The sequence below is a fragment of the Nansenia antarctica genome (assembly GCF_963989245.1).
Source record: "Nansenia antarctica genome assembly, chromosome: 7".
In the NCBI taxonomy this organism is placed as follows: Eukaryota; Metazoa; Chordata; class Actinopteri; order Argentiniformes; family Microstomatidae; genus Nansenia; species Nansenia antarctica.
Genome location: NC_137677.1, coordinates 59418787 through 59445531, shown reverse-complemented (window position 1 = coordinate 59445531; position 26745 = coordinate 59418787). Strand labels below are relative to the sequence as shown.

The window sequence follows — 26745 nt, the reverse complement described above, 5'->3', positions numbered from 1 at the left end:
TCACCGGTTAAACTTCGAGATAGTTTGGAAGATCTTTTTGTGGAGATACTGTATCCGTTCTTCTGGTGTTCTCATCTTCTCATATTCAAAGTAGGGGATCTTGTGGGGATCAGAGACACGAAGGAGAGAGTTAGATGTGTGGCATTCATGTGACTCAGAGAAAGGGGAAGATGCAGTATAATGACAGTAGATTGTACAACCTCATTTAGGACACCACATTCTATTATGAATGTGGTAGCATTTGACTGCATTTCAAAACGAATAATAATAATAATAATAATAATAATAATAATAATAATAATAATAAATGCCATTTAGCGGCTGCTTTTATCCAATGCGACATTGCAGTGAGTGCATACATTTTTCACTCCAGTGGGAATCAAACCCACAACCTAAGCGTTGTTAGCACCATCTACTCTACCAACTGAGCCACAGAGGACCACTAAACTATTAGCTGGGTTTCTGTACCTGCACCACTTCGTAGCCCAGCCTGAGGAGGTGTCGTCTCTTGGTGGCCTCCTTCCCCAGGAGGTGCTGGGTGTTTCTGCAGAAGCGGTCCTGAGTGTCTAAACACACTGCAACCCTGCAGAGACAACACATCACTTGTTACCTGGCATCTATAGTCAACACGTGACGTTAGAATTATAAGGTTCTATCTCCATTTTTGTCAATTGAGTTTTTTTACATAATCTGATCCATTAGGTGTTTATTAATGCCTGTGTGGTGTTATTTTTAAAATGTTGACATTTCTGAGTTAGTAATTCATAAAATACAAAGGTTCCATCTCACAAAACATAATGGAATGTAAAAACTTTGACGCTCAATATCTCTGAACTACCCTAAACGGAGATAGAACCTGATAATTCTGAGCTCACGAATGGATGATAAGTTATCAGGCTATAAGAAAAAGTATCTGGTCCTTACCTCCTCTGAGTGAGGTCCCATTGTGAGAGAGGTAGAACCAAGCCGTCATCATCTAGACAGAGCTCCACATCTGTTAAAAACAGAACAAAATAACCGTACGTCAGTCCATTGTCGTCTTACTCAACTATGCCAAAGAGGAAAAGTGTATCCTCTGGAGTCAGGTACAGTACAGTCCCATCAGTTCTAGTGTAACATGATAACCACAGACATGTCATGTGTAATTATATGTTTATTACTGTATAACAACTACTACTACTACTACTACTACTACTACTACTACTACTACTACTACTACTACTACTACTACTACTACTACTAATAATAATAATAATAATAATAATAATAATACATATATTATATAATAAAGTATATAAAATAAATGTGGCAAGAACAAATAAACACAACATCATAGATGAAAAATAAAACACATTAGTAGAAATACATTTAATAAGATAAATAAAATAGGGTAATGTGTTTAGTGATCATTTCATAGCAAGCCTAAGGTTACACTGCCAAGTAGGGCTGCCACGATTAGTCGACTAGTCGCGACGACGTCGATTACCAAAATCGTCGCCGACATATTTGGTAATCGACGTCGTCGCATGTTTTTTTGGAGCTGAAATAAGCGATTTTTTCCCCTTTTTTTTTTCTTCTTAGCACCAGGGGAGCCCCCCCCTCCCAAATTTCGTTGTTTGGTACCTGTACTATATCAATGACAATAAAGACCATTCATTTCATTCGATAAGCATTCGTTTTTCTTCCCTGAAGCTGCCACTGGCTAGCGTCTCCCAGTGTCTTTGATGTACATGCGCAGTGTCGGTCATCCGGGGCACACGTGACTTCCCCGGAAAAACAAACAGAGAAATGTCTTCCTCTCCTCGTACCTCTAAAGTGTGGGAGCATTTCAACCACAACGTTGAAAAAAAGAATGTAAAATGTAAAATGTGCAAAGCTGAACTCGCTTATCATGGCAGCACGTCTATGATGCGCGAGCATCTAAAAAGGAAGCACGTTGTGGCAGATGACGAGGCAGAGCACGTTGTGGCAGAGTTATGGCTCGTCTCGGTAAGCTAGTTAGCTTGTTATTGGCTAACGATATCGTTACGTTAAAAGCCTTCTTACATTATTTTACGTTGTCATCAAAGCGATACTTATCAAATAGCTAAAAATGTTGTCTTAACATTACAGTGCTAAGAAGGCGCGTTCTACTATGAGATGAGTGAAGCAAAGCAAAACTTTTGTACTCTGTACAAGTATTTATTTTTGTTTTTGTATTCTTTTGGTTGCCTAGTGCCTAGCCTACCTCATTTTACTCAGCAGTTTGCACCCTCTACTACTCTTTACATTACATTACATGCAAGTGATGCCAGAAATAAATCTGCAAAGTTCATTAAAATATCTATTTTTGAGTGAACAATCATTTTAATTGTCTTTATTTTTAGTTAGCACATGCCTACAACAACAACTAACAACTTCAAGCTAAATTTAGAAGCTGATTTAGAAGATGATAGCTAAATAAGAGCGATTGAGTAATTGTGCGATAAGCTGTAATTTATGATCCGATTAGTCGACTAATCGTTAAAATAATCGGTGACTAGTCGACTATGAAAATAATCGTTTGTGGCAGCCCTACTGCCAAGTAACAACTCCTGGAGAGAGGAACCAGTTAAAATAATTGTATTGACCGTAGAACAAGTACCACAGAACAAGTACCAAGTGTGTGCAGGGCTTGACATTAAACTTGTTCAGGTAACTTATCTTTTACTTGTCCGAGAGCTCGAATTACTTGTCCAAATACAAAGATTTTGAAAAAGCATTAGTGCAAATAACACATTTGACTACTATTGATTTGATAAAAATGATCATGATAAAAATGTATTCATTTAACAATATTTCGTAATTAATTAAAAGTATTATGAAGGGGTAATCAGTGATTTCTTTTAGATTAGGATTGGCCACAATATGCATGAATATTTACAAATATTTACCAAAAAGGCTTTTGGTAAGTACCCCACCCCCCTCCACCCCTCCCTGCCCAATCGAAGCAATCTTATTTGCTAGCTTTTGGATAGTATCCTATATTCAAATAGAGAAATCTTCCTCTAGCCCCCTCCCAAACTCACAGGGGTTGAATCCTGGCTGACAGTTTTGTTGACCGGTGGTCCACCACCTACAGACCTGTGGCTGTTTCTGCTTCAAATTGTCCAACTCAATAGAAACACCCTCTTAGCTTCAAATAATGCCTTTGCCGGTATTGTGCTGTTTTCCGACTCCCCCTTCGTATTACTTGTAAGATGTGTTCGTCTTAAAACTTCAAACCTAAAATATACGATCGCATCGAACTAAATGAAAATAAGCGGCATTATGAAGAAGCGAATACGCGTTTTTACTATTCAGATCGGAAGGAGGAATTCATTTTTTGCAGATAAATACATATTGATTTCTTTTTTTGTTTTGACTTGTCCGTCGGACAACTGCAAGAGGAAGTCCACTTGTCCGAACATAAAATATACTCGTCCCGGACAAGCGGACAAGCCTTAATGTGGAGCCCTGGTGTGTGAGTGTGTCTGACCTATAGTGTAGCCAGCCTGGGTGTGTGAGCGTGTCTGACCTATAGTGTAGCCAGCCTGGGTGACGACTCTGGTGGAGTAGTAGCTGCCCCCCCCCAGCAGCTTGTGGAGAGGACTTTTGACCTGGTTGTAGAAGTAATTCTCCATGGGGCTTTCAAAGGAATGGTCCGCGGAGGAGAACTTCTTCACGTGGAGGTAGCTGGGGAGCCTGGGCCCCTGTAGAGAATCAATTCAAGTACTGAACTTTCTGACCCACACCACTGAGAACATAATTACAACATTCTTTCCATTCAAAGCAACACGGGAGAGACCGTTCACTTTTCATAGACTGACAAACTTGACATCCAATTTTGAAAATAGTTTTTAAAAATGCATTTGTTACTCACCCGATAGTATGTGCACTCTAGTGAGGTGGAGATGTCGAGTTGGGTAAGCTGACCTAAGATATTCTTGTCCAGGGGCTCCCCTTGTGCTGAGGAGAGAGAAGGACATGCTTACATCACATACATACACAGGATACAGAACAAGATTCTGGCTCAGCTGTGGACACGGACAGTTACAGCACTGTGCTACTCTGACATAACAAGGTGCCATAGAGTTTTTTTCGGACTCCTCTGGTGGAATTGAGTTAACAGCTGAAGTGAAAATACTAGACTGACTTTTACTGTGAAACATGAACACATTGGCTTACAAGCATGCATGTAAACAAGACACATGTTCTCTCTCTCTCTCTCTCTCTCTCTCTCTCTCTCTCTCTCTCTCTCTCTCTCTCTCTTTCTCTCTCTCTCTCTCTTTCTCTCTCTCTCTCTCTCTCTCTCTCTGTCACACGCACACGTTTGTTGTGATGAAGCACTGAGAGATTGTCTAATACCTTTAGATTAGATTCAACTTGATTGCACAGAGTACAAGTACTGGGACAATGAAATGTAGTTTGGCATCTAACCAGACGGTGCAAATAGTGGCATAGTGAAAAGACATGATATTGTAGACAACGCATGCTATTACAGTATAAGGTATTACAGTGAGTATAAAGTGAACGAATATACCTTGCAGGCTCTGCAGGAAGTGAGGGTTGAAGACCTTGGACACAAAGTTGAGGGGGAACCTCTCCAGGTGGATGCACGAGTGGAGAACCTCCACCAGGGACCTGGGCTGGAACTGGGAGAACCGGGAGGAGAGAACCGACTCGAGCTTCTGGAACATCTGACTGGAGCACTGGGGCAGGTAGTTGAGCCTCCCCATGGCAACGATCTGCCGGGCGATCTGTGCGGCGCTGTACTTCTCGGCGTCCCTGACGAAGCCCTCGGCCACCGCCTCGAGGATGAGGTCAGAGCGACACCTCGTCTGGAGGCAGTAGTCCATCACTGCGCAGGTGAGCTCTGGGTCTGAATCTGAATCAGCCATCCTGCCGGGTAGGTGTCTCTCCATGGCTGCGACAAACCCCTCGTTGTCATGGCGACCAAAATGCATCAAGGCTCCGAGAACTTTGACCAGCTCCTCGTCTCGAAAGGACTTGAACATCCTGGAGGCCCGGCGACTCAGCTTGAGGATCAGAGAGGTGGCGTGTCTCTGCTGTAGCGTCGCCATGGAGTGGAGGATGTCACTGACGTTTCTGGCTTTCAGTCTGTGTGTCAGTCTCTCCGTTTGTCTGTGCAGGTCTGACAAGAGATTAGGGCAGTGGTGCGGGTCCTGGAGTAGGGCTAGGAAGCAGTAGACGCGGGCAGCCTCGTCTGGAGATAGGGTCTCTAGATCCATACTGATGTTCACCGAGTTGAGGACCTGTGAGACTATCTTTGACCTTCGACCCTCCAGGTTGAACGCCACTTCCCCGAGGTGGCACAGGTGAGGTACCCCAGTGTCTGTTTTGGAGAGGTGTGTCATGCACTGCTCTTTCAATCTGGTCAGAATCGGGCTTTGAGAGTCCACACCGAACTCGGCACACACTCCCAGTAAGGTGGCGAGACTCTCAATTCTCTCACTGCTGGGGGTCTCAGTCAAACGTGCGCACAGCTCGGGCAAAACCTCGTTTTCAAAGAGCGCTTTAATCGCCAGGGGCTCTTTCAAGCTCTCTAGATTGGTTGGAAACACAAGGTATGCTGGTCCTGTGTCCACGGGGGGGTTTGCAGGTGTTTTGCGTGAGAGGAGGCATCTCTCTAGGTGAAGCTTCAATTCGTGGTCTTTCTCATCAGCAAAAGAGAGAGAGTTACTGAACTGTTGTGCCACTGCCCCTCTCTCTCGAGTACCACAATGAAAGGAGCGTAAACCAGCTTTGCAGGGCAAGTCCACATGCAATAGTCCTACTCTTCCGAGTGCATTTGAGTGCAATTGCATTAGACCACCACGACTTGTAAATAAAGACTTTGTTTGGGAATACTGACACACAGCTCGAACAGAAAAGGAAATGCTTGCGATCGACTTCATTGTTGATGATAGAAGCTTCTCAGTCTGGTTACGGAGAAAAATGTGAAAGTGTTAGTAACGCATAAACCAATGACATGTCGTGAGCTTAGAATGATAAGGTTCTATCTCCGTTTAGAATGATAAGGTTCTATCTCCGTTTAGAATGATAAGGTTCTATCTCCGTTTAGGGCAGTTCAGAGATATTGAGCGTCAAAGTTTTTACATTCCATTATGTTTTGTGAGATGGAACCTTTGTATTTTATGAATTACTAACTCAAAAATGTCTACATTTTAAAAATAACACCACACAGGCATTAATAAACACCTGATGGATCAGATTATGTAAAAAAACTCAATTTTGACAAAAATGGAGATAGAACCTTGTAATTCTAAGCTCACGATGTGTAAGGCCTGCTACAGTGTTAGACAACAGTGTTTCCTTCGAGATCAACTTTAGTCATCCCAGCTGGTTTTGGTTGGCCTAGTCTAGTGAGAACACGTACATTACAAAACAGTCGCTGACCTTAACATTGTCATTGAAGAAACCACATTATCATACGATCGTATGATCTGTCATAAAAATGCCTTACTCACCCTCTTGGCTGGAAATAATTGAATGTACTGAAGACTCGTAGAAATCACATAACTTGCATAGGACGTTTGGTATAATAAGGCATGTAAGGTTCGGTACCGGTAGTTGACATGTGTCTGTACGTGCTACCACCTGGTGGTCATACTTCACATTACATGGCATTCAAAACAGTGTCCCATCCCATCTATGTTATTATCATATTACCGTGAGTAACAATGTAATACACCATGCATTACATGACATGAGATTGTAATTTGATTATATATGTATACATACTACGGTTCATAACTGTCCAAATGTGTTTTTGATAGAGGGTAGAAAGAAAGTGGCAAACATTATAACATAGCCATTGCTGACGTCATCGCAAGATGATAGCGGAAGAAACCTCGTTGACAGCTGACATAGGCTGTGTTCGAAATGGCATACTAGCATACTGCATACTAGCATACTCAATGAGTATATACTGCATACTGCCTACTAAATTCATAATAAGTATGCCAATACCAGCCGACCGAAAATCTAGTTACATACATTTCTTGCATACTCACATTTCACATAATCTACAGTGTGAACGCACTGCATACTCAAAATCTACGTCATATCTAGTATGAGTAGTAAGCTAGTATGCCATTCCGAACACAGCCATACATTACCCACAATGCAACGGAGCAAAACACATAAAATAAACACGGAGGAATTCACGATGGCTGCTGACAGCGACGTGAGTACAGTTTAATCATAAACGAAACTAAACTATCATCCAAAAACAAGTGAATGTTTCAGATGGTTGATATTGTGTTCCTTTCCGTTGCTTGCAGCCCGAGTCGGAGGTGTTTGAGATCACAGATTTCACCACCGCCTCGGAATGGGAAAGGTATGATCGAGAAGTTGCTGTTGTGAATCATCTGATCAGCTCAGACAAACACATGGGATTACCTGTCCTGCATCTGGCCAAACGTCACTTAATCTATATAATAATGCTGAGTGTGTGTAAAAACGATTAAAGCAATAGGGGCTAGGAATGGTTGGATCACTTGTCAGCTAGCTTAGCGGTCTTGTAGCATGCCTCTCATCCCATCTCTGCACTATCGAATATTTTTGCTGAGTTGCCACTGCTGCTGGAGGCAGGTCCAAACAGGATTGCATGAAATGCACAGTTTATAAGCGTTTATAAGCGTTGCAGATAGCTAACTAGTAGGCACATAACTCAGCTTTAACTAAAGGATATGAGTGACGTGTTTAACAGCCCTGATTATAATGCCACGTACCACCTACCTACATGATTGTTTACATTTTACATTTACGGCATTTAGCAGACGCCTTATTCCAAAGCGACTTACAATCAATACATTTGAATACTAAGCATGTGAATCAGCAGTCCATCATTCGTAGCAGGAAGAGTAATCCAGCTCAGGCCCGGGGGGCCATTGATAGAAGGAACCATAGAACCATAGAAGCCGTGTTACTATTCACTATGCAGTTTATGTCACAGTCTTTGTAGGTCACCTGGTACTGAATAACATTGTTCAGATGTTACATGAGATGGCCGACAGTACATTGAATAGGTGGATGTTAAGATGTGTCCATAAGTGATATGGATCTGGTGCACTCTGCTTCCTATTCCATAAACACTGTCGATATCATTCATCACACGTCACGTGTACACCCCCCTCTGTATTGTATTGCCTGGAACCAAACACATTATTACATTAAGTGGAGGACCCTGTGGTGGTATGAGCAGGTGTCGCTGCGCAGTCAACAGCTGGTGACTTTTGGTGCATTGCAAGTTTGCATATTTACACTCCCCCCTGGGGAAGTTTAGCAGCTCTGTGTGCGTGTGCGTGTGCATGTGCGTGTGTGTGTGTGTGTGTGTGCGCGTGTGCTTGTGCATGTGTCTCTATGTGTCTATGGGACACTGCATTGTGTGATCTGCTGAAAGATGCATTCTTACCATTCTGACCATCCCTCCGTCCGTCCCTTCTGTTCTCCTGAAGGTTTGTGACCAGAGTGGAAGAGGTGCTCAACGACTGGAAGCTAATCGGCAGCTCTGCGGCCAAACCCCCAGACAAGGTAACCCACACTTCCCCCAGTCAGGCCTGCACAGTCAGGCATCACACCTTCCCAATCAGCACCATGTAGCCATCTGCTCAGCTTGATGAGTTAACGCATGGACGACGTCCTCTTTACTCAGGGTGAATACACCAGTGGCATCTGGGAGGAGAAGACCCAGGACATCAACTTTGCTGACTTTAAGTTTTCAGTAACGCATCACTCCTTGAAGCAGGAGACGGAGGAGGGAGAGGGGAAGGAGGAACCTGAGGAGGGTACGGTGGTGGCACTTAACATGAAACCGGTTCTCTTGTTGTGAAACAGATATGCCTTTTTTTTGTGATCAAATGTTTTTAGTTGTTTTCTTTTTGGAGAGCGGGTCATTGACATAGTACACAAACATGATATTTGTTAATATTTATAAAAAAAACAATTGTCCTATTCTCCCACCAAATCCCCCCCCCCCTCCCACCCCCCACAATCTACTACTACATGAAATTACAGCATAGTGCTTGTGTCAAACATGAAGAAGAAAAAATAAATAAAAGTAATAATAATAATAATAATAATAGTAATATAACAAATAAAACAGATAGCCTATAGCTTGATAGGCTGACTGCTCTAATATTGAATAGAAAAATGCCTATTACATATGCAACAATGCCATAGGTTTTGAGTGTGGTTTTAATTTCTTTATCAAAGGCCAGCTGAGATGCACTTTTCCCATGCTACACTGCTTGATAGTCTTGTTTTTATGATAGTGTTTATATAGATTTAGCTTGGTTTAATACAGTGAGTCTCCTGGAGGGTATTCCATCAACGTCGCTAAAGGAAAAGCCAAGCTTATTCTGATAAGTCTCGTGAGTTATCAAAAATAAGCCTGGATTGTCCTTTAGGGACGTTGATGGAATACCCCCCTGGTTAGTGGGGCCTGTCTGGTTGTTGTGGTTATTGTTAAGACACACGCTCTCTCTCTCTCTCTCTCTCTCTCTCTCTCTCTCTCTCTCTCTCTCTCTCTCTCTCTCTCTCTCTCTCTCTCTCTCTCTCTCTCTCTCTCTCTCTCTCTGTCTCCAGATGCCTTCCCCATGGCCATGCAAGACCTGCTCTGTTTGAACAATGACTTCCCTCCAAGAGCCCACTGCCTGGTCAGATGGTGAGTAACAGTACAGTCAGTCTCCTACACTTTGCCCTTTAACCCTGACCTGAACTTTTCTTGGCCTGCATCTTGAGAGGGGAATGGAATGACCACAGGAAAACTGATGGTGAATTTCTTACAGCCAATTTGGACATGTTTTGTCCTTGCAAAATGGAATATTGCAAAAGTTAGACATTTTCTTCGGCAAGCTGATGCAGAAGTGTTAATGCATGCTTTATTTTTTATTTTTTATTATCGCTTTGGACTATTGTAACGGAAAGCTATTGGCCAGCTACAATTAGTCCAAAATGCCGCAGCGAGAGTTTTAACCAAAACAAGCAGAAGAGGTCATATAACTATCAGCCCAATAGAGCTCTCAGGTCTTCTGACGCTGGTTTTCTCTGTGTACCACATGTACAAAAGAAGAGATTTGGTGAGGCTGCATTCTCATTTTATGCACCCAAATTGTGGAATGCACTGCCAGTTTACATTAGGGATGCAACCTCAGCAAATATGTTCAAGTCAAGACTAAAATCCCATCTTTTAAATATTGCCTCAGTGTTTCCCCTACCATTGCCTTGGGGGGGCGGGCCGACTAGAAAGTGTAAAATAGTGTCAAAGAACTAGCAAGCTATCTAGCTAGCTCAGAGGTGATTAGATGAGCTAGTCTGCGGCACACATGCCAGCTAAAGAGCTAACTGGGTGCACTTTATTATTTTACTTAAAGTAGATATACTATCTTTCTTATTCTGCTAGAATTGGGCTTTATGGTAATACCATAATGGCATATTTACAGTACATGGACAGTGGATTGAAGCATTGGAAATGTCTGTTTTTTTAGTTGGACATACGCTTTTTTTTCAGGTGAGAGAGTAAAGTCAAAATGACATTATCTGACTGCATTGCCCACAGCAATCCAATATTCAATTATAATTATGTTATAAATTGATATGGATCAATTTATACCTCTTATTAGATTATAAATACTCTGGTTGTTATGTTTGCCTTTTGGTTGACTGCAAAAGAGGGAGAGAGTAGGATAGAGAGGGAGAGAAGGAAAGAGAGCAGGATGGTGCACCAGAGAGAGAGAGAGAGCAAGAACCAGGTGAGAAAGTGGACAGGTAGTCAAGACCACATAAGTAAGTAGCCCGGCCCATCTCCTGTTTCCGTAGCGTGAGGCGGCTTAATGTACAAGTTAGTACACCCCTGGACATGACGCTGGTATGTCGCAGGGTCTTACCCCCTGGGGGGGGGAGGGTCCATGCCACGGTCCATGCCACCCCCCCAAGGCAGCAAACCTAGGGGAAACACTGTGCCTTTAAATGACTAAATCATTGAATTATGATTATATAATGATTGGAGCACTTTGAGCTGCAACGTTTGCAGGAAAAGTGCTATACAAATAAATGTTATTATTATTATTGCAGGAACTCTTTATAGAGCTTGATTTCTACCAGGCCTAAAATGTGATCGTATTTTTGTTTTGCACTATATCATAACCGTGTCCCATCCCTCTCTACAGGTATGGCATGCGTGAGTTTGTGGTCATATCGCCGGGGGCCAACTGCGAGGCTGTCATCAGTGAGTCCAAGTGCAACCTTCTCCTCAGCTCCATCTCCATCTCTCTGGCCAACACAGGGTGGTAAGTGACGGTCACCTAGGGCAACAATCACTGCTAGGAAACAGTATCCCTGGGCAACATAGGGCTGTGTTAAACAGGCTCATTCCAGCGCAGACCGGCGAGTGATGGTTAGCAAAGACCATACCAACTGCTAGATCCTCTGTCTCCATGGGAAATGTTATGTTTGTAAGTCATGGTTTCATGGTTATGTGATGACAGTCTTCCTGACAACAAGATGCAGGGCTACAGTCAGATCAGCAATCAGTAATCCGATTCATTGTGATTGCAGAATAAGCTTTTGGGGGGAATGAAAAAATGTACATACAAACGATTTAAGACAAAGGCATGATACTGCCAATGAGTTCATAATCATGAAATGACAGGAAAACATTAGTTACATATCCATAAGACTGTGAGTGGTGACACATATTATGCCCTTTGTACATTTCTCTGTGTGCTGTCACAAGTCGTATTTTAAAATAGAAACACAGTGGGCGGTTAGAACGCTTCCCCTGGCATCGGATTGCGGTAGGTCATTGCGTATCCATGGCAACGATGGAGGAGGGGTGGGGGTGGGGGGGGTGGGGGGGGTGGGGGGGCGGGTGGGAACCTTGCTCATGGCAGCAGTACTGTGGTTGCTAGCAAGGTCACCTGGTCTCCCACAGAGACTGGGAGCTGTAGTTTTCACAGTGTGTGGTAGCAGTACTGACTGAAGCCGTCAGTGCCGTTGAAAGGATCTTCGAGCACATTAAGAGTTTACTTTGCTGCATCATTCTGGACTGTTGCTACTGTATACAATGTTTCAGATGTCTATTTATGTCTGTTCTTTTTTTTTTATTATTCTATTATTCAATTGTCACACTTGTTGTTGTTTGTGGTGTGAGTTGCTGTAACGCCTTAATTCCCCCTCGGGGATCAATAAAGTACCTAACTATCTATCACATTCACTGTGTAACTGAATGCACCCAAATATACATTTTAACAGAAAATACAAACATCGTTTTTATAAATTATGTATCACTATATGTTGATGAGAGTATCATTCAAGAGATAGAAAGATAGACTCATTCTTCTAATTCGTCACAAAACATTTCACGTCGCACGCTTGTGACAACCACTAGATGGCCTCATGTCCTCGTGTTTCACCTGCAGTTCATATCCTGTCCACCAGATGCTGCTGTGTGGCTGTGGTAGAACCGGGATGTGGAGGACAAGAGACATAGCATGATCTCACTACCCAGCAACACACTTCCATAGAGTTAATGACCCCCCTCCATCTCTCCCTCTCTCTCTCTCTCTCCCTCCCTCCCTCCATCTCTCTCTCTCCCTCCCTCCCTCCCTCCATCTCTCTATCTCTCTCTCTCTCTCCCTCCCTCCCTCCATCTCTCTCTCCCTCCCTCCCTCCATCTCTCTCCCTCCCTCCATCTCTCTCTCTCTCCCTCCCTCCATCCCTCCCTCCCTCTCCCTCCCTCCCTCTCCCTCCCTCCCTCCATCTCCCTCCCTCCATCTCTCTCTCTCCCTCCCTGTCTCTGTGGCTGCAGCCAGGTGCCCATGTTCGTCCAGATCCAGCAGAAATGGAGGAGGATGTACGCGGGAGAGTGCCAGGGCCCGGGGGTGCGCACTGACTTTGAGATGGTCCATCTCCGCAAGGTGCCCAGCCAGTACAACCACCTATCAGGCCTACTGGACATCTTCAAGTCCAAGATAGTGAGTATGGGGCAGCGGCGCTCGTGGCATGTGGCTGATACCTTCTTTTTTTAATATCCACTATTACATGGGCCAATGTGTCCATCATCTATCGTATGTCCATTGTCTAAGGCATTCTGCACTGACAATGAGATCACACAGTACTTTGCACCATTATGTAAAGACAGCACAAGACCCCCCTCCCCCCAAGACCCCCCCCCCACACACACACCCCTCACTCTGTCTCTATCTCTCTGTCCCCCCCCCCCCCCCCCATCAGGGCTGTCCCCTGACACCTCTGCCTCCGATCAACATCGCCATCCGCTTCACCTACGTGCTGCAGGACTGGCAACAGTACTCCTGGCCACAGCAGCCTCCTGGTAGGTACAGACAGACAGACTGACAGACTGACAGTCAGACAGTCAGACAGGCAGACAGGCAGACAGACAGACAGACAAGACAGACAAGACACAGACAGACAGACAGGCAGAGCTATATACACAGGTGATAACTGGTTACAATACATCTTAATGGGAACAGGAAATGGACACAGAGGACAGGAAATAGACAAGGATGCAACGTCCTGCTACCACCCTAGCGATAATCTTTGGATAATCTTTTGCTGCCCTCAGGGTGAATTGTAAGCTTGGTATCTCAGCGCCTCCACCAGTATTACTCAAACGACTTTTAAGGAACCTGATATATTCCACTGTTGGCTCCAAATGCAATAGTGGATTCTTGCAGCAGTTGTGTTAAGTGCTGAACTCCGGGGTAGCTTTTAGCGTTGCAAAGTGATGCTTGAGTCTTTGAGTGGTTCAGGGGCAGGCGAGAGAGAAAGGTAGGAGGTCGAAGAGCCTTTTTAAACGGCTCACAAACTGACACCATCGCCGGTGTAGGTTTGTCCTTCCATCAGATAGTGTTTATATGCCTGTATGAAATATGAGATGGAGCTTGCTGCTCTAATGTAATACGGGGTCTCATTCCAGATTTTAGTGCATGTGTGAAAAGAAATATCAACTAATATAATATATAGTTGTTTTTGTAAGCTGGAACTGGGATAAGTGCAAGTGAAATTGATCTAGTGATGCGTTCCTGTCTTGTTTTTTGTCTTGGAAGTAGAGCAGTGAGTGTTGGAGGGGAGTTATTGTTTTGGATCTAAAAGAAAGCTTTAAAGTTATTGCTGGAAAGAGGCGAATGTGTTGGCCATGACCATTTTGTGTTATGCATTATTACCCCTTAAGACAATGTTAAAACATTTGGGGTCGGTTTCTCAGACAAGGCTTAAGCCTAATCCTGGACTAAAAAGCATCTTCAATGCAGATTTTACATTGAAAGTGTGATTTCGTCCAGGACTAGGCTTAAGCCTTGTCTGTGAAACCAGCCCTTGGTGTATGCCAATATCGCGGTTTAGCGGTTATAAACCCAACATCACAAGCACATATCTGCCTTTACCCCAAGGTCTTGGGCTCAATACCCATGTCTGTCTGTCTGCCCCGCCTTCCTCTTGTATGACTCCCTATCTCCTTTTCTCCTGTCGAAATAATTGTAGAAAATTCAATAAAACATTTGGCACTCAAGTTTTGGTTCTTCTTTACCCTAGTTCCTCCCAAGGTTGTGTTGAATGTTAGTCATGTTTGACAAGTCATGAAGAAAGTAACATTGTTCGTTTCCACCTTCAGACTTTGACGCTCTCATTGGTGGTGAAGTGGGAGGGGTGGAGTTCGGGAAGCTGCCGTTCGGAGCCTGTGAAGACCCAATCAGGTACAGCCATGGTAGCCATGACGACAATACGTGCTTAAATTACCTCACTGGTCACGTGTATTCTCTAAGCCTTAATTAGCCTTTAATGTGAGGCGTTTAGTCACAGATTAGACTATAAAATGTCCGTATCATTTAGTGAGACAGGTAGATAATGAAACTCTGCTATTGTTAACTCATAATGTTCTCATCTATTCAGGCTACATCTTGACTGTCCCTCCTAAAGACCTGGAACATGTAAATAATGTGTGTGTTTTCTGTCATTGCTGTGACAGTGAGCTTCACCTGGCTACCACTTGGCCTCACCTAACAGAAGGCATCGTGGTGGATAACGACGTGTACTCGTGAGTATCAACGCTCCCCTCGGCCCAGTGTTAATTTTGGCAGGCTTTTTAGTCACTTAGTCTTTGGTGTTTAGATGAAGATGCACACCAGTTCTAGTCACACCAAGTCACCTCCATTTTTCTTAGTTCCAGTCCAGTTCCAGTTCCAAAAAATTTTAGTCGAGTTTTCGTCGCTGACTACGGCTAGACTAAAATGTTTTGGGTTTTTTGTGGACTGAAACTGCACTGGAATGTTTTCAGTTTTCATCAACTGGAACTGGACTGGAACTAAGAACATTTGAGGTGACTTGGTGTGACTAGAACTGGTGTGCATCTTCATCTAAACACCAAAGACTAAGTGACTTAAAAAGCCTGCCAAAATGAACACTGCCTCGGCCCTGCTTGTTGATATGCACTGAAAAACATGTCAATAACCTAACCTGAGCTAGTTCTTCTCCAGGAAATGGTTTGGTTATTAATAGGAAAACAAACAGGAAAGATGGAGGTGCTGTGAGAAACGAATCAAACTTTTTTGAGGCGAAAATGTAACATTTTAAATAAAAAAATAAACGAAGTCAAAGTGAGAATTGAGTGGGAGAATAAAGCAGACATCCCGGTGACGTCAAGGGTAAAAACAAGTTAGCAGTATCTCAGCAACACTGAAAGGTTGTTACCCGTATTAATTTCCTCTGTGCCAGACAGTGTAGGTGTGAGGGGGAGGATGTGGAGGAGGTGTGTGAGGGGGGATATAACAAGTGCCCCAGCTACGGCGTTTCGACTGCATTAAAGCTGAAATTAATTCATGTCGAATGATTTTTACGCTTTTCAGTTTAGTGGTGAAATGACGCTCAGTGAGCCGTCGCGTCGTATTAACAGTGTTTGTGTTTATACGCAAACCCTCCCGCCTGAATCTGCTTGTTGTTCTGCTTGTGTAACGCTCACGCTCGGGATTCTGGACTCTTTGAAGTGCGCCGTAATGGAAACAAATATAAAAACGTGCACCTGAAAAGAGAGAAAGATGGATAATGATGGAGATTACCTCGGCTAAAGACAAGCTGGTCCTCCCTCTGTAGATATGGGTTGTTATTTTCGATGCCTGAATGTATGAATGAATCCCCCCCTTCTAAGCTTTCTGGGGGTGGTACTGGAATGTTGGTCTTAATTTGGAGTTTAAACTGGTGGTTATTTTACCATTTATTTATTTGATTTACTAATGACATGGCAACAAGGATCCTCTCTGGTCGTAGGGATGGGGAACGCAACACCGTTCGGTAACAACCTGATAATGGAATGTGGTTGTATTTCAATCCATCCCTGAGAAGCCAACCAGGGTACATTTGACGGTATATTTCCTTGTTCTTATCCTGTTCCGTTCTACCATGTGACCTTACCTTCAAACCAGTTACATAGCAGTCTATGACACAAAGGAAACAATGACTGGGCTCTCCTGTTAGAGAGCAAAGTTTATTTACCTTTGTGTGTCCCTCCTAACCTTGCCAGTAATGTACCATGGTGAGATACTGGATCCGGATCAGTCTAATTTCTCCCCCCATGTGACGCTACCATATGTGCTCTCTGTGTGACCCTCACAGTGACCTGGACCCTCTCCAGGCCCCTCATTGGTCAGTCCGAGTCAGGAAGGCAGACAACCCCACGTGCTTGCTGGGTAAGATCCCACACTCTCACAAAATAATAATAAAAAAAATAGAATCCTATTGAGAACCATGTGATGTGTTTAAGCCCCCACACCCTACACACACACACACACACACACACACACACACACACACACACACACACACACACACACACACACACACACACACACACTCATCTGAGTTGGTATAATGCATGTTCATTGGGGCTCGTTTTTTCAAGCTTCTATCTTCCTTGCAGGTGACTTCCTGACAGAGTTCTTCAAGCTGTGCTGTAGTAAGGATTCCACTGAGGAGGTCCTGGGGAGAGGCATGTCTGATGAGGAGGGCAAAGGTAAGACCTCTGGCCTTAGTGTCGCTCCAAGGCTCTGGAGAGATGCGTCCCGGTAGTCTAGTGATTCCCTGTCTCCTTTCCTTCACCTGCACTGGTCTGAAAACAACAGCCAGACAGGAGAAATCAATATAGACAGGTAAATAGATGATTGATTATTATATTATTGATCCCCTGTGGGAAAATTCAGGCGTCACAGCAGCTCAGTCCACAGAACAGCAACAACAACAACAAAATAAAGTGACAATTGAATAATAGGCCAAAATAAAGATAGAATAAAATAGATACAAATATAAAATAGAGGTGGATATACTCTACATAGCCTGGAGGGTTTTGCTTTCACTGGCCGAATGTAGATTGGCCCCGATTACGGTACTCACCGTTGCTGATGGAGGAGAGGAGACAGATAGAAGATACTACTCTGACAATTTTTGGAGACAGACTTCACCATTCTGATTGCTAGCTAATGTATCTAAGTGGTTTCTCACAAACTGTAAATATGTTCTGATTTGTGCCAAATTTGTTCACGATCCTAAGGTAAATTGAGTAATTTACTGTAATTTAACATCCATTTGCAACCGCGCTCACTCAAAATGTAAAAAAAATTGTAATATGTTTTTAGGCAATTTCTGCTTTATTGGGATAGAGACAGTAGAGATTGACAGGATGGATGGGTGACGGAGAGGGGGGATGACATGTAGGATATGTCGATGGCCAGAATCGACCCGGGGATCTTGCGCCGCCACTTATGAACCAGGGACATTGCTACACCACGTATGAACCAGGGACGTTGCTACACCACGTATGAACCAGGGACGTTGCTACACCACGTATGAACCAGGGACGTTGCTACACCACTTATGAACCAGGGACGTTGCTACACCACTTATGAACCAGGGACGTTGCTACACCACTCACGCTCTTTTGCTGGCAATCGTAACGATGACGCCTGTCTCCCAAAATTGTCTCCCAAGTGTCTCAGTTTTTTGTTCACATTCAGCAGTTTGTGACGTCTGGACTTTGGTCACGTATTGAGACGCCCTGCTCGTGTCTGTTCACTGTCGCATCATGTGAAGAGAGCATATGCTGTCTCAGTCCGCACCCTCACTTCCTGTTGAGTACCGTGTTCCTTTGTTTCCTGCCCCTCCCCCTGGCTACAGACAGTGACATCAGCCAGGCCCTGTCCAAGCTGACGGAGCCCACCGCCGTGCCCATCCCCAAGCTGTCTGTCTCCAACATGGTGCACAGCGCCCGCAAACGCATCCGCCGCCATCGCCGCGTCGACGAGTCTCCGCTCAGCAACGACGTGCTCAACTCCATACTCCTGGTGAGAGGATGGACACAGACACACACACACACACACACACACACACACACACACACACACGTACACACACACACACAAAAGCACTTAAAGCCCATATGTTAGCTGTGATGATGGCTTATGAGGATTTAGGTTTGTTGACATCCAGAAGAGGTTTTGCGTGTGTGTGTGTGTGTGTGTGTGTGTGTGTGTGTGTGCGTGCGTGCGCGTGCGTGCGTGTGCGTGTGCGTGCATGTGAACCAGCCAAAGAGGAGCTGACTCCGCAGTCTCCAATCTTACTACGCCTAGTGTGTGGAATAGCTTCCTAATCAGCCATGAAACCCTGACCGCCATTGGCTCAGAAGCTCCCCGGTGACTCAGTTGGTGAATAAAACATTTCCTCTCCGACACTCTGTGAGATCTTTAGAGCAGTCTCTGTCTGAGGGGTAAGAGACAGATATTGCCTATGTATGAGAGTACTGTGTGTGAACCTGTGTGTGTGTGTGTGTGTGTGTGTGTGTGTGTGTGTGTGCGTGCGTGCGTGTGTGTGTGTGCGCGCGCGTGTGTGTGTGTGTGTCTGCTTGTGCGCATGCGTGTGTATCAGTATCTCTTCCCAGATGCTTCCGTGGAGAAGTCACCTGAGAATAGCGAGGGCAAGGCTGCTCAGCCAGATGGGAGAACGGAGCAGGAGAAGGATTCTGAATATGTACGTCCTCCCTGCACCTGTACCCCACTCTCATTCTTCACCACGCTTTGAAAAAAAAAAGATGAATGTCTGTCATCTCAGCTTGTCTGGATAAAGCATAAAGCTGCTCACTTATCGACTGCTGATCCTAGACAGATCTGCGCAGTTGCGGTCAAACTTGAACATTTATTAGGATTTATAACACTGCAGCACTGCCGTCCTGACTGACTGCCAAATCTCCTCCACCCCTCCCCCACCCCCTCCCACCCACCACCACCACCACCACCACATCCATCTAGAACCTGTACAACCAGCTGAAGTCCGCCCCCAGTGACAGCCTGACTTACCGCCTGGCCCTGTGCGTGTGTCTGGTGAACTTCTACCACGGAGGGGTCCGGGCGGTGGCTCACCTCTGGCAGGAGTTTGTCCTGGAGATGCGTTACCGCTGGGAGAACAACCACCTGGTCTACGGGTGAGAGGAGAACCCCTGGTTTGATTGATTGATTGATTGAAAACTTTATTAGAAGATTTGCAGAAGTAGGTACATGAAAGTACATATTACATACAAGGTCAACTAACAGGATAAAAACCCAATTGGGGTCCTTGATTCTCAATTCATCGTTACATGTAAGACAGACAAAAAAAACTAGTACTATCTACAAGATAATACAGACAAATAACTAGTACTATCTACAAGATAAACATACATCCATCATGGGAAGAACAATACAACAAAGCATAAGGTATGTACAGCGGGTAGGACAGGTGGGGACATACACCACAGGTGGGGGCGGGGGACAAAACACAAAGTATGTACAGTGGGTAGTTCGGGTCTTTTAATCTGATTTTTGATTTAGAGGGTAGTTCTGTTACTAACCTACGGGTTCAGTTTCAAGATTGCAAGATTGCTTTATTGTCTGTCACACAGTGACAGAAAAGTCTCCTTTGACAGGCAGAAGTGCAGCTCAAGAATACGGTTTCCACAGTTTCAAGTTTCAAACTGACAGAGTGAGAGTAAGAGAGTAAAATTATTGGGCTTCGGTTCCTGACGTCGCAGCACAACACAATGAGGCAACAGGCATAATTCAAGATATAAAAGTGACGATAGTATAGGATGTACGTGACGAATAAGACACGTTGCAATTAGCAGTATCCACTATCCAGACATTTTGCAATTAAGGCGATAAGCATAATTCAAGATTTAAAAAAAGTGACGATAGTACAGGACATAGTAAGTGACAAATAAGACAGGATACAATTAGCAGAACACCAGTTTGGTTGGGTGAGTTTGGATCAATGTAATCTCAGTGCGTATCAATCTAGATTGATATGGAAGTTGTCCATAGACATCAATTCAGACCACGATTAAAAATTGATGCATTCACTGCAACGCGAGTCACCTTGGATAAAAGCGTCAGCTAAATGGCTTTAAATATCTAAAGTAATTGGAATTGAAATGGAATCCAACCCAGATCTGTACGTGACTAATGACGTTATTCAGGATGTATACTGACCCACGTCCCTCTCTATCCCCTCTCCTGATTAAAGCGTGTAGTAAAGCTGTTCAGGATGTATATACTGATCCCTTTTTTCCTAATCTACAGATTGGCCGGCGGTGCCCCTGACCTCCGCTGCTGTCTGCTCCACCAGAAACTCCAGGTAACGACCCAAACCTCCCTTCTACATATGATCCCAGTGTTTCACACGAACTACCTGTGCCTGTACCACTAGACTGTGGCGGCCTGACATAGTGTCATAACGAACCGGAAATATTTTTACACACAAGCTCGATGCGATTTTTACCTGTGAGCGACGCGATCTTTGGGATTCACACTGCATACGATCCTCGATGAAAGTCTTTAGAGGGGCCGAGGTCCACCCACCACAGTCTCACAAACTATTGCATGGCACACTGTGATCCCCTTCGCGATGATCACCACACACCAGTGGAGGCCGACGGAGGTAGATATCGGCGGAGGACGGGGATCATTATAAATGCATGGCATAGAGACCGTTTCCTCATTCCATTCCATGCATTACAGTGTGAGCCTGTCCTCCAATCTCTGCTGCTACATACAGTCAATTTGTCCCCGGCTCATTACCACGGCTGTTTTACCCAAATCCTAATAGGCTTTGTAAGAGCTTTCCCTTCTGAAGGCAAGACAACAAAGCATCGTGGGAAGACTTTGATAAAGACCAACAATAAGTCCCCCACCAATACGAAACAACAGTTACATCAAAAGCGTCAATCCCAATACTAAAGCAATCTGTCTGCAGACAGTCATTGTTGAGGAAGAACGTATTAAGATAGATTAAGTCGGGGCGACTACTTGTTCATAACAAGGATCTGCAAAACGCTGTTTTATTTGGTAGCTTGGTTGTTTTGCATGGAGCCCGGTTGCTGGTTTGGAGCCGTGCAGAAACACATTAGGGCTAAATTGCTTCTGCGCTCCCATTGGGTCTGCTCTCAATTGAGTGAAAATGGATCCCGGTGAGGCGGGCGATGGGATGGCGAGGGGGGGGGAGGGTGTCAAATGGTGTGCATCAGCGAACGGATGCAGTTTTGATACGGTTTGATGTCTTTGTCAGACATAGTGTTATTGTGACTGGGGGTGATGGAGGGAGAGAGTGATGGAGAATTAGAGAGGGAGCGGACGGACGGAGTGCGGCCTGTCTGTCTCCCCGTGGGCCAGCTGAGTGAGTGAGTGAGGGAGGGAGTGAGGGAGTGAGGGAGAGAGGGACGGAGAAGGAGTGAGGGACGGAGAAGGAGAGAGAGAGTGAACAGATGGAAAGCTGTCCGTCTCCCTAGAGACCAGCTGGGGGAGTGAGGGAGGGAGTGAAGGAATGAGGGGGGGGGGGAGAGAGAGAGAGAGAGAGAGAGAGAGAGGGAGCGAGCGGATGGACGGACAGCTGTCTGTCTTCGTATGACCCAGTTGAGTGAGGGAGAGAAGAAGGGAGGGATGGAGAGAGAGACAGAGCGAGCGGAGGGAGAGCTGTCTGTCTCCCTATGGCCCAGCTGAGAGAGAGAGAGAGAGAGAGAGAGCAAGAGGGGGGGGGGGGCGGACAGACGGATGGACGGACACAGAGCTGTCTGTCTGTCTCCCTGCAGCCAAGCTGTTTGTGTCAGAGCCAGACCCAGACCCATAAACAGTCTGGGCTGCTGTTGTTATTCATCCACCTACGCCTCACCTATGGGAGACAGGGAGAAGCGGTAATAAAGACATCGGGAGGGAGGGAGGGAGGGATAAAGAAATAAGTCGAGAGAGGTAGCATCTCGGTGGAAAGATGAGGCCGAGACAGGGAAGGAGGGAGGGAGGGAGAGAGAGAAAGGTAGAGTGATAGGTAATATCTCAGTGGAAAGACGGGAGGGAGGGAGGGAGGGAGAGAGAGAGGGAGAGAGAGAGAGAGATTCAGACGGGTCACATCTCGATGGAAAGGCGAAGTGGAGAGAGCCTCTTTATCTCCGATCGCTTCAATAAGAGGAGGCGCCCAGGCGGAGTCGGAGGGAGAGAGCTCCCAGCTCATAAGCCTGAGCCTGCCTAGGAGGCTCCCTGGCTCTCCTCCCCTCGCTCTCCTCCGGCTCCCCGCTCACCTAAGCATGCATCAATATTAGAGGGGGGAAGTGGGCCACTGTAATAAAGCGTCTGGGTAGAGGTAGACAGCTGGGCCTCGGTGAAGAGTGGGGGGGGGGGGGGGGGGGGGTGTCAGTGTCGGCACGCAGGGCGGTGATTATGAGCAATGGCTCCATAATGGGCCGAGGGATGGGGGGGGGGGGCGGTACAGGACCCCGCGCACAGGCGCACACACACACACGCACACGCCCTCTCTCTCTCTCTCTCTCTCTCTCTCTCCCACACACACACACACACTCACTCACTCTCTCTCACACACACACCCACACACCCACACACCCACACACACACACACACACACACACACACACACACACACACACACACAAACAAACACACACACACCCTCTCTCTCTCTCTCTCTCTCTCTCCCACACACACACACTCACTCACTCTCTCTCACACCCACACACACACACACACCCACCCACACACGGCCTCCCGTAGCTCTGCAGTGTCCCTGCACTCATCACTCTCTGTCTTCCGTGCCTCCCAGATGCTCAACTGCTGCATCGAGAGGAAGAGGGCGAGGGACGACGGACGAAAGACCGCGGAGGGAGGGAGGGAGAAGAAGGCGGCGGCGGCGTCAGGCGGGGAGAACGGGCGCCTGGGGCCGGAGAGCGCCGCCGCGTCGGGGGCGGACGGGGTCCGGGAGGTGTCCCCCGGGAAGTCGTGGGACTCGTGGAGCGACAGCGAGGACGAGTTCTTCGAGTGTCTCAGCGACACGGACGAGCTGAAGGAGACCCCGCCCACAGACGGGGGCGAGAAGGGAGGGGCCAAGGAGCCCAGTAAGGCCAAGCCCGAGGGCAGGCTCCACCCCCACGGCAAGATGACCCTGCTCAACTCCCAGGAGCCCCTGTACATCCCTGTCACACAGGTCAGACACACACTTGGCGGCCATGTGAAACACGACACATGTTCTACGCACACACACACACACACACACAGACACACACACACACACACACACACACACACACTGACCTACGCATTATTAGCAATGGAACAATAATACATCACTGTAACATGAATACCTTTGCCCCGACCATGACTCCATTCATTGCAATTCATTATCGCAAACACAGTAACAATAATTCATAATAATACATCAAATAATAATACAGTTTAACCTACCGTAATACACCTAATTAGCTTTTAAGACTCTACGGTTTAGGGAGTAGACTTGTGCTTATGTGGTCATACCACTTCACTGCGTGTTTATGAAAGTGTGTGTGCCTTAAGGATGTCAAATTTATGAACGCAGCAAGTCTAGTGTTTAAAGCATATACAATTACAGAGAACATCCTCCGGCATTAAGTGGCCACCAGTGAATCGTCTGTGAGTCTGTCTGCTTCAGCAGCCCCCCCCCCTACCGCTCTCTGAGTTAGCTCACAGCTCACCACCAGCCTGGAGAGATTTGTGGCTCCTCTCCCCCCTCCTCTCCCCCCTTCATCAATTATAGAAGGGGCTGAAACGTAGGGCTAATTAATGCAAAAGGCTGACCCTTTTAATAATTAACACTGGGAGAGGTGAGGGGAGGAGGGAGGCTGGCAGGAGATACTCTATCAACACACACACACACACACACACACACACACACACACACACACAAGGAGACAGAGACAGAGACAGAGACAGAGGCTTGGACACCTGGCAGAGTTAGGAGAGAGGAGCGGTCGCGGAGGGAGGATGGATGGAGTGTGTGAGGGAGAGAAACCAACGTCAGCACTTCTGTGGCTGGCCCGGATGGCTTCGCGTGTGTGTGTGTGTGTGTGTGTGTGTGTGTGTGTGTGTGTGTGTGTGTGTGTGTGTGTGTGTGTGTGTGCACGTGCGCAATCTCATCCTCTGCTGACACACACACAGAAACACACACACTCACACACACACACACACACACACACACACACACACACACACACATAGTACATACACAAAGAGAGAGAGAGACAGACACACACACACGCACACACATACATCCACAAAGAGAGAGACACACACTCACAGACACACACACACATTGTCTGGTTGTATCTTGCATCATGCAGTGTTTGTTTCTCAGGGGGATATCTCTCGTTCTCTTCCTATCTCGCTCACACACACACACTCCTCACTCAGCTTTCCTCTCCTCCCATCTCCCATCATGCATCACCACCACCCCTGTTCCCCTCTTGTTTCCACCTTTCTCCATCTCTCTCGGAGTCTGTCCTTCTCTCCATGACACTCACTGTCTCTCTCTCTCTCTCTCTCTCTCTCTCTCTCTCTCTCTCTCTCTCTCTCTCTCTCTCAATTCAATTATTTTCAATTCACATAAGATTTACTGGCATGACAGGTAAAGAGAAACCAATGTTGCCAAAGCAGTTTATTATTTTTTTCATACACCTGCACACACAAAAAAATAGAATAGGGAAAAAACAACAACATAATACTCTCTCTTTAAAACATGAAACGATCTCTATCCCTCCATCTATACTCTCTCTTTAAATCATGAAACTCTCTCTCCTTCCCTCCATCTATACTCTCTCTTTAAATCATGAAACTCTCTCTCTGTCCCTCCATCTATACTCTCTTTAAATCATGAACCTCTCTCTCTATCCCTCCATCCATACTCTCTCTTTAAATCATGAAACTCTCTCTGTCCCTCCATCTATACTCTCTCTTTAAATCATGAAACTCTCTCTCTGTCCCTCCATCTATACTCTCTCTTTAAATCATGAACCTCTCTCTCTGTCCCTCCATCGATACTCTCTTTAAATCATGAACCTCTCTCTCTGTCCCTCCATCTATACTCTCTCTTTAAATCATGAAACTCTCTCTGTCCCTCCATCTATACTCTCTCTTTAAATCATGAAACTCTCTCTCTGTCCCTCCATCTATACTCTCTCTTTAAAACATGAAACTCTCTCTGTCCCTCCATCTATACTCTCTCTTTAAATCATGAAACTCTCTCTCTGTCCCTCCATCTATACTCTCTCTTTAAAACATGAAACTCTCTCTGTCCCTCCATCTATACTCTCTCTTTAAAACATGAAACTCTCTCTCTATCCCTCCATCTATACTCTCTCTTTAAATCATGAAACTCTCTCTATCCCTCCATCTATACTCTCTTTAAATCATGAACCTCTCTCTCTGTCCCTCCATCTATACTCTCTTTAAATCATGAAACTCTCTCTCTGTCCCTACATCCATACTCTCTCTTTAAATCATGAAACTCTCTCTCTGTCCCTCCATCTATACTCTCTCTTTAAATCATGAAACTCTCTCTCTGTCCCTCCATCCATACTCTCTCTTTAAATCATGAAACTCTCTCTCTGTCCCTCCATCTATACTCTCTCTCTAAATCCCTGCATCCATAGATGATCTGGATGTCGGTTTGCTCTTCTGTGCTACTCTGTCTCTGTCTGGGGACGTTGTCCCCCTCCCAGTCCTGCCATGCCCTCTGTCTCTCCCTCCCTCACCCCCTCTCTCTCACCCTCTCTCTCTCTCCCTCCCTCCCTCACCCTCTTTCTCTCTCCCTCCCTCACCCTCTCTCTCTCTCTCCCTCCCTCACCCTCTCTCTCTCTCCCTCACCCTCTCTCTCTCTCCCTCCCTCACCCTCTCTCTCTCCCTCCCTCACCCTCTCTCTCTCTCTCCCTCCCTCATGCCTCTCTCTCTCCCTCCCTCCCTCACGCCTCTCTCTCCCTCCCTCACCCTCTCTCTCTCCCCCTCCCTCACCCTCTCTCTCTCTCCCTCCCTCACCTTCTCTCTCCCTCCCTCACCTTCTCTCTCCCTCCCTCTCTCTCTGTCTGCCTCCCCCCTCTTTTTCTCTCTGTGTCTTTATCATCGAGGGAGGGGGTAGAGGTGGGGTATCATGTATGTGTATGTACATGTACGTATACATGTGTGTGTGTGTGTGTGTGTGTGTGTGTGTGTGGAGGTGTGGTAGACTAGAAGGATAGGTGTTTTAGGATTCCTGTCATTGCCACTTCATTTGTAATGAGGCGGATGGCTCGGCGCGGCGCGGCGGTCTCACCTTCCCCGGGTTTAATTAGTCTGCGGGTAAAAGTGTTGTTTCACCACTTCGCCTTCGCCCCGCCGTATTATA

General features: G+C 45.8%; 2 protein-coding genes across 2 annotated transcripts in view; one reads left to right on the top strand and one right to left on the bottom strand.

The window, feature by feature from the left end:
* LOC308163079 (FAST kinase domain-containing protein 3, mitochondrial-like) lies at positions 1 to 5915 on the bottom strand (the record flags this gene model as incomplete). The annotated part of the gene is made up of 6 exons (XM_080537259.1): positions 1 to 99; positions 469 to 583; positions 925 to 994; positions 3536 to 3710; positions 3881 to 3966; positions 4541 to 5915. 6 exons carry the CDS (start codon positions 5913 to 5915, stop codon positions 1 to 3), a joined length of 1920 nt encoding a protein of 639 aa, XP_080393385.1.
* Positions 5916 to 7189: 1274 nt separating this feature from the next.
* Positions 7190 to 26745, top strand: part of rab3gap1 (RAB3 GTPase activating protein subunit 1) — a gene marked incomplete at its 5' end in the record, with an annotated part of 37573 nt that continues 18017 nt past the window's right edge. Inside the window, 17 exons of the mRNA XM_080536970.1 lie at positions 7190 to 7207; positions 7305 to 7360; positions 8481 to 8556; positions 8678 to 8810; positions 9610 to 9688; positions 11193 to 11312; positions 12833 to 12998; positions 13258 to 13357; positions 14657 to 14738; positions 15011 to 15079; positions 16651 to 16724; positions 16955 to 17047; positions 18205 to 18371; positions 18952 to 19053; positions 19332 to 19504; positions 20637 to 20691; positions 23161 to 23541. Of these exons, the coding sequence (XP_080393096.1) occupies positions 7190 to 7207; positions 7305 to 7360; positions 8481 to 8556; positions 8678 to 8810; positions 9610 to 9688; positions 11193 to 11312; positions 12833 to 12998; positions 13258 to 13357; positions 14657 to 14738; positions 15011 to 15079; positions 16651 to 16724; positions 16955 to 17047; positions 18205 to 18371; positions 18952 to 19053; positions 19332 to 19504; positions 20637 to 20691; positions 23161 to 23541 (1944 nt within the window). The remainder of the gene's footprint in view (positions 7208 to 7304; positions 7361 to 8480; positions 8557 to 8677; positions 8811 to 9609; positions 9689 to 11192; positions 11313 to 12832; positions 12999 to 13257; positions 13358 to 14656; positions 14739 to 15010; positions 15080 to 16650; positions 16725 to 16954; positions 17048 to 18204; positions 18372 to 18951; positions 19054 to 19331; positions 19505 to 20636; positions 20692 to 23160; positions 23542 to 26745) is intronic.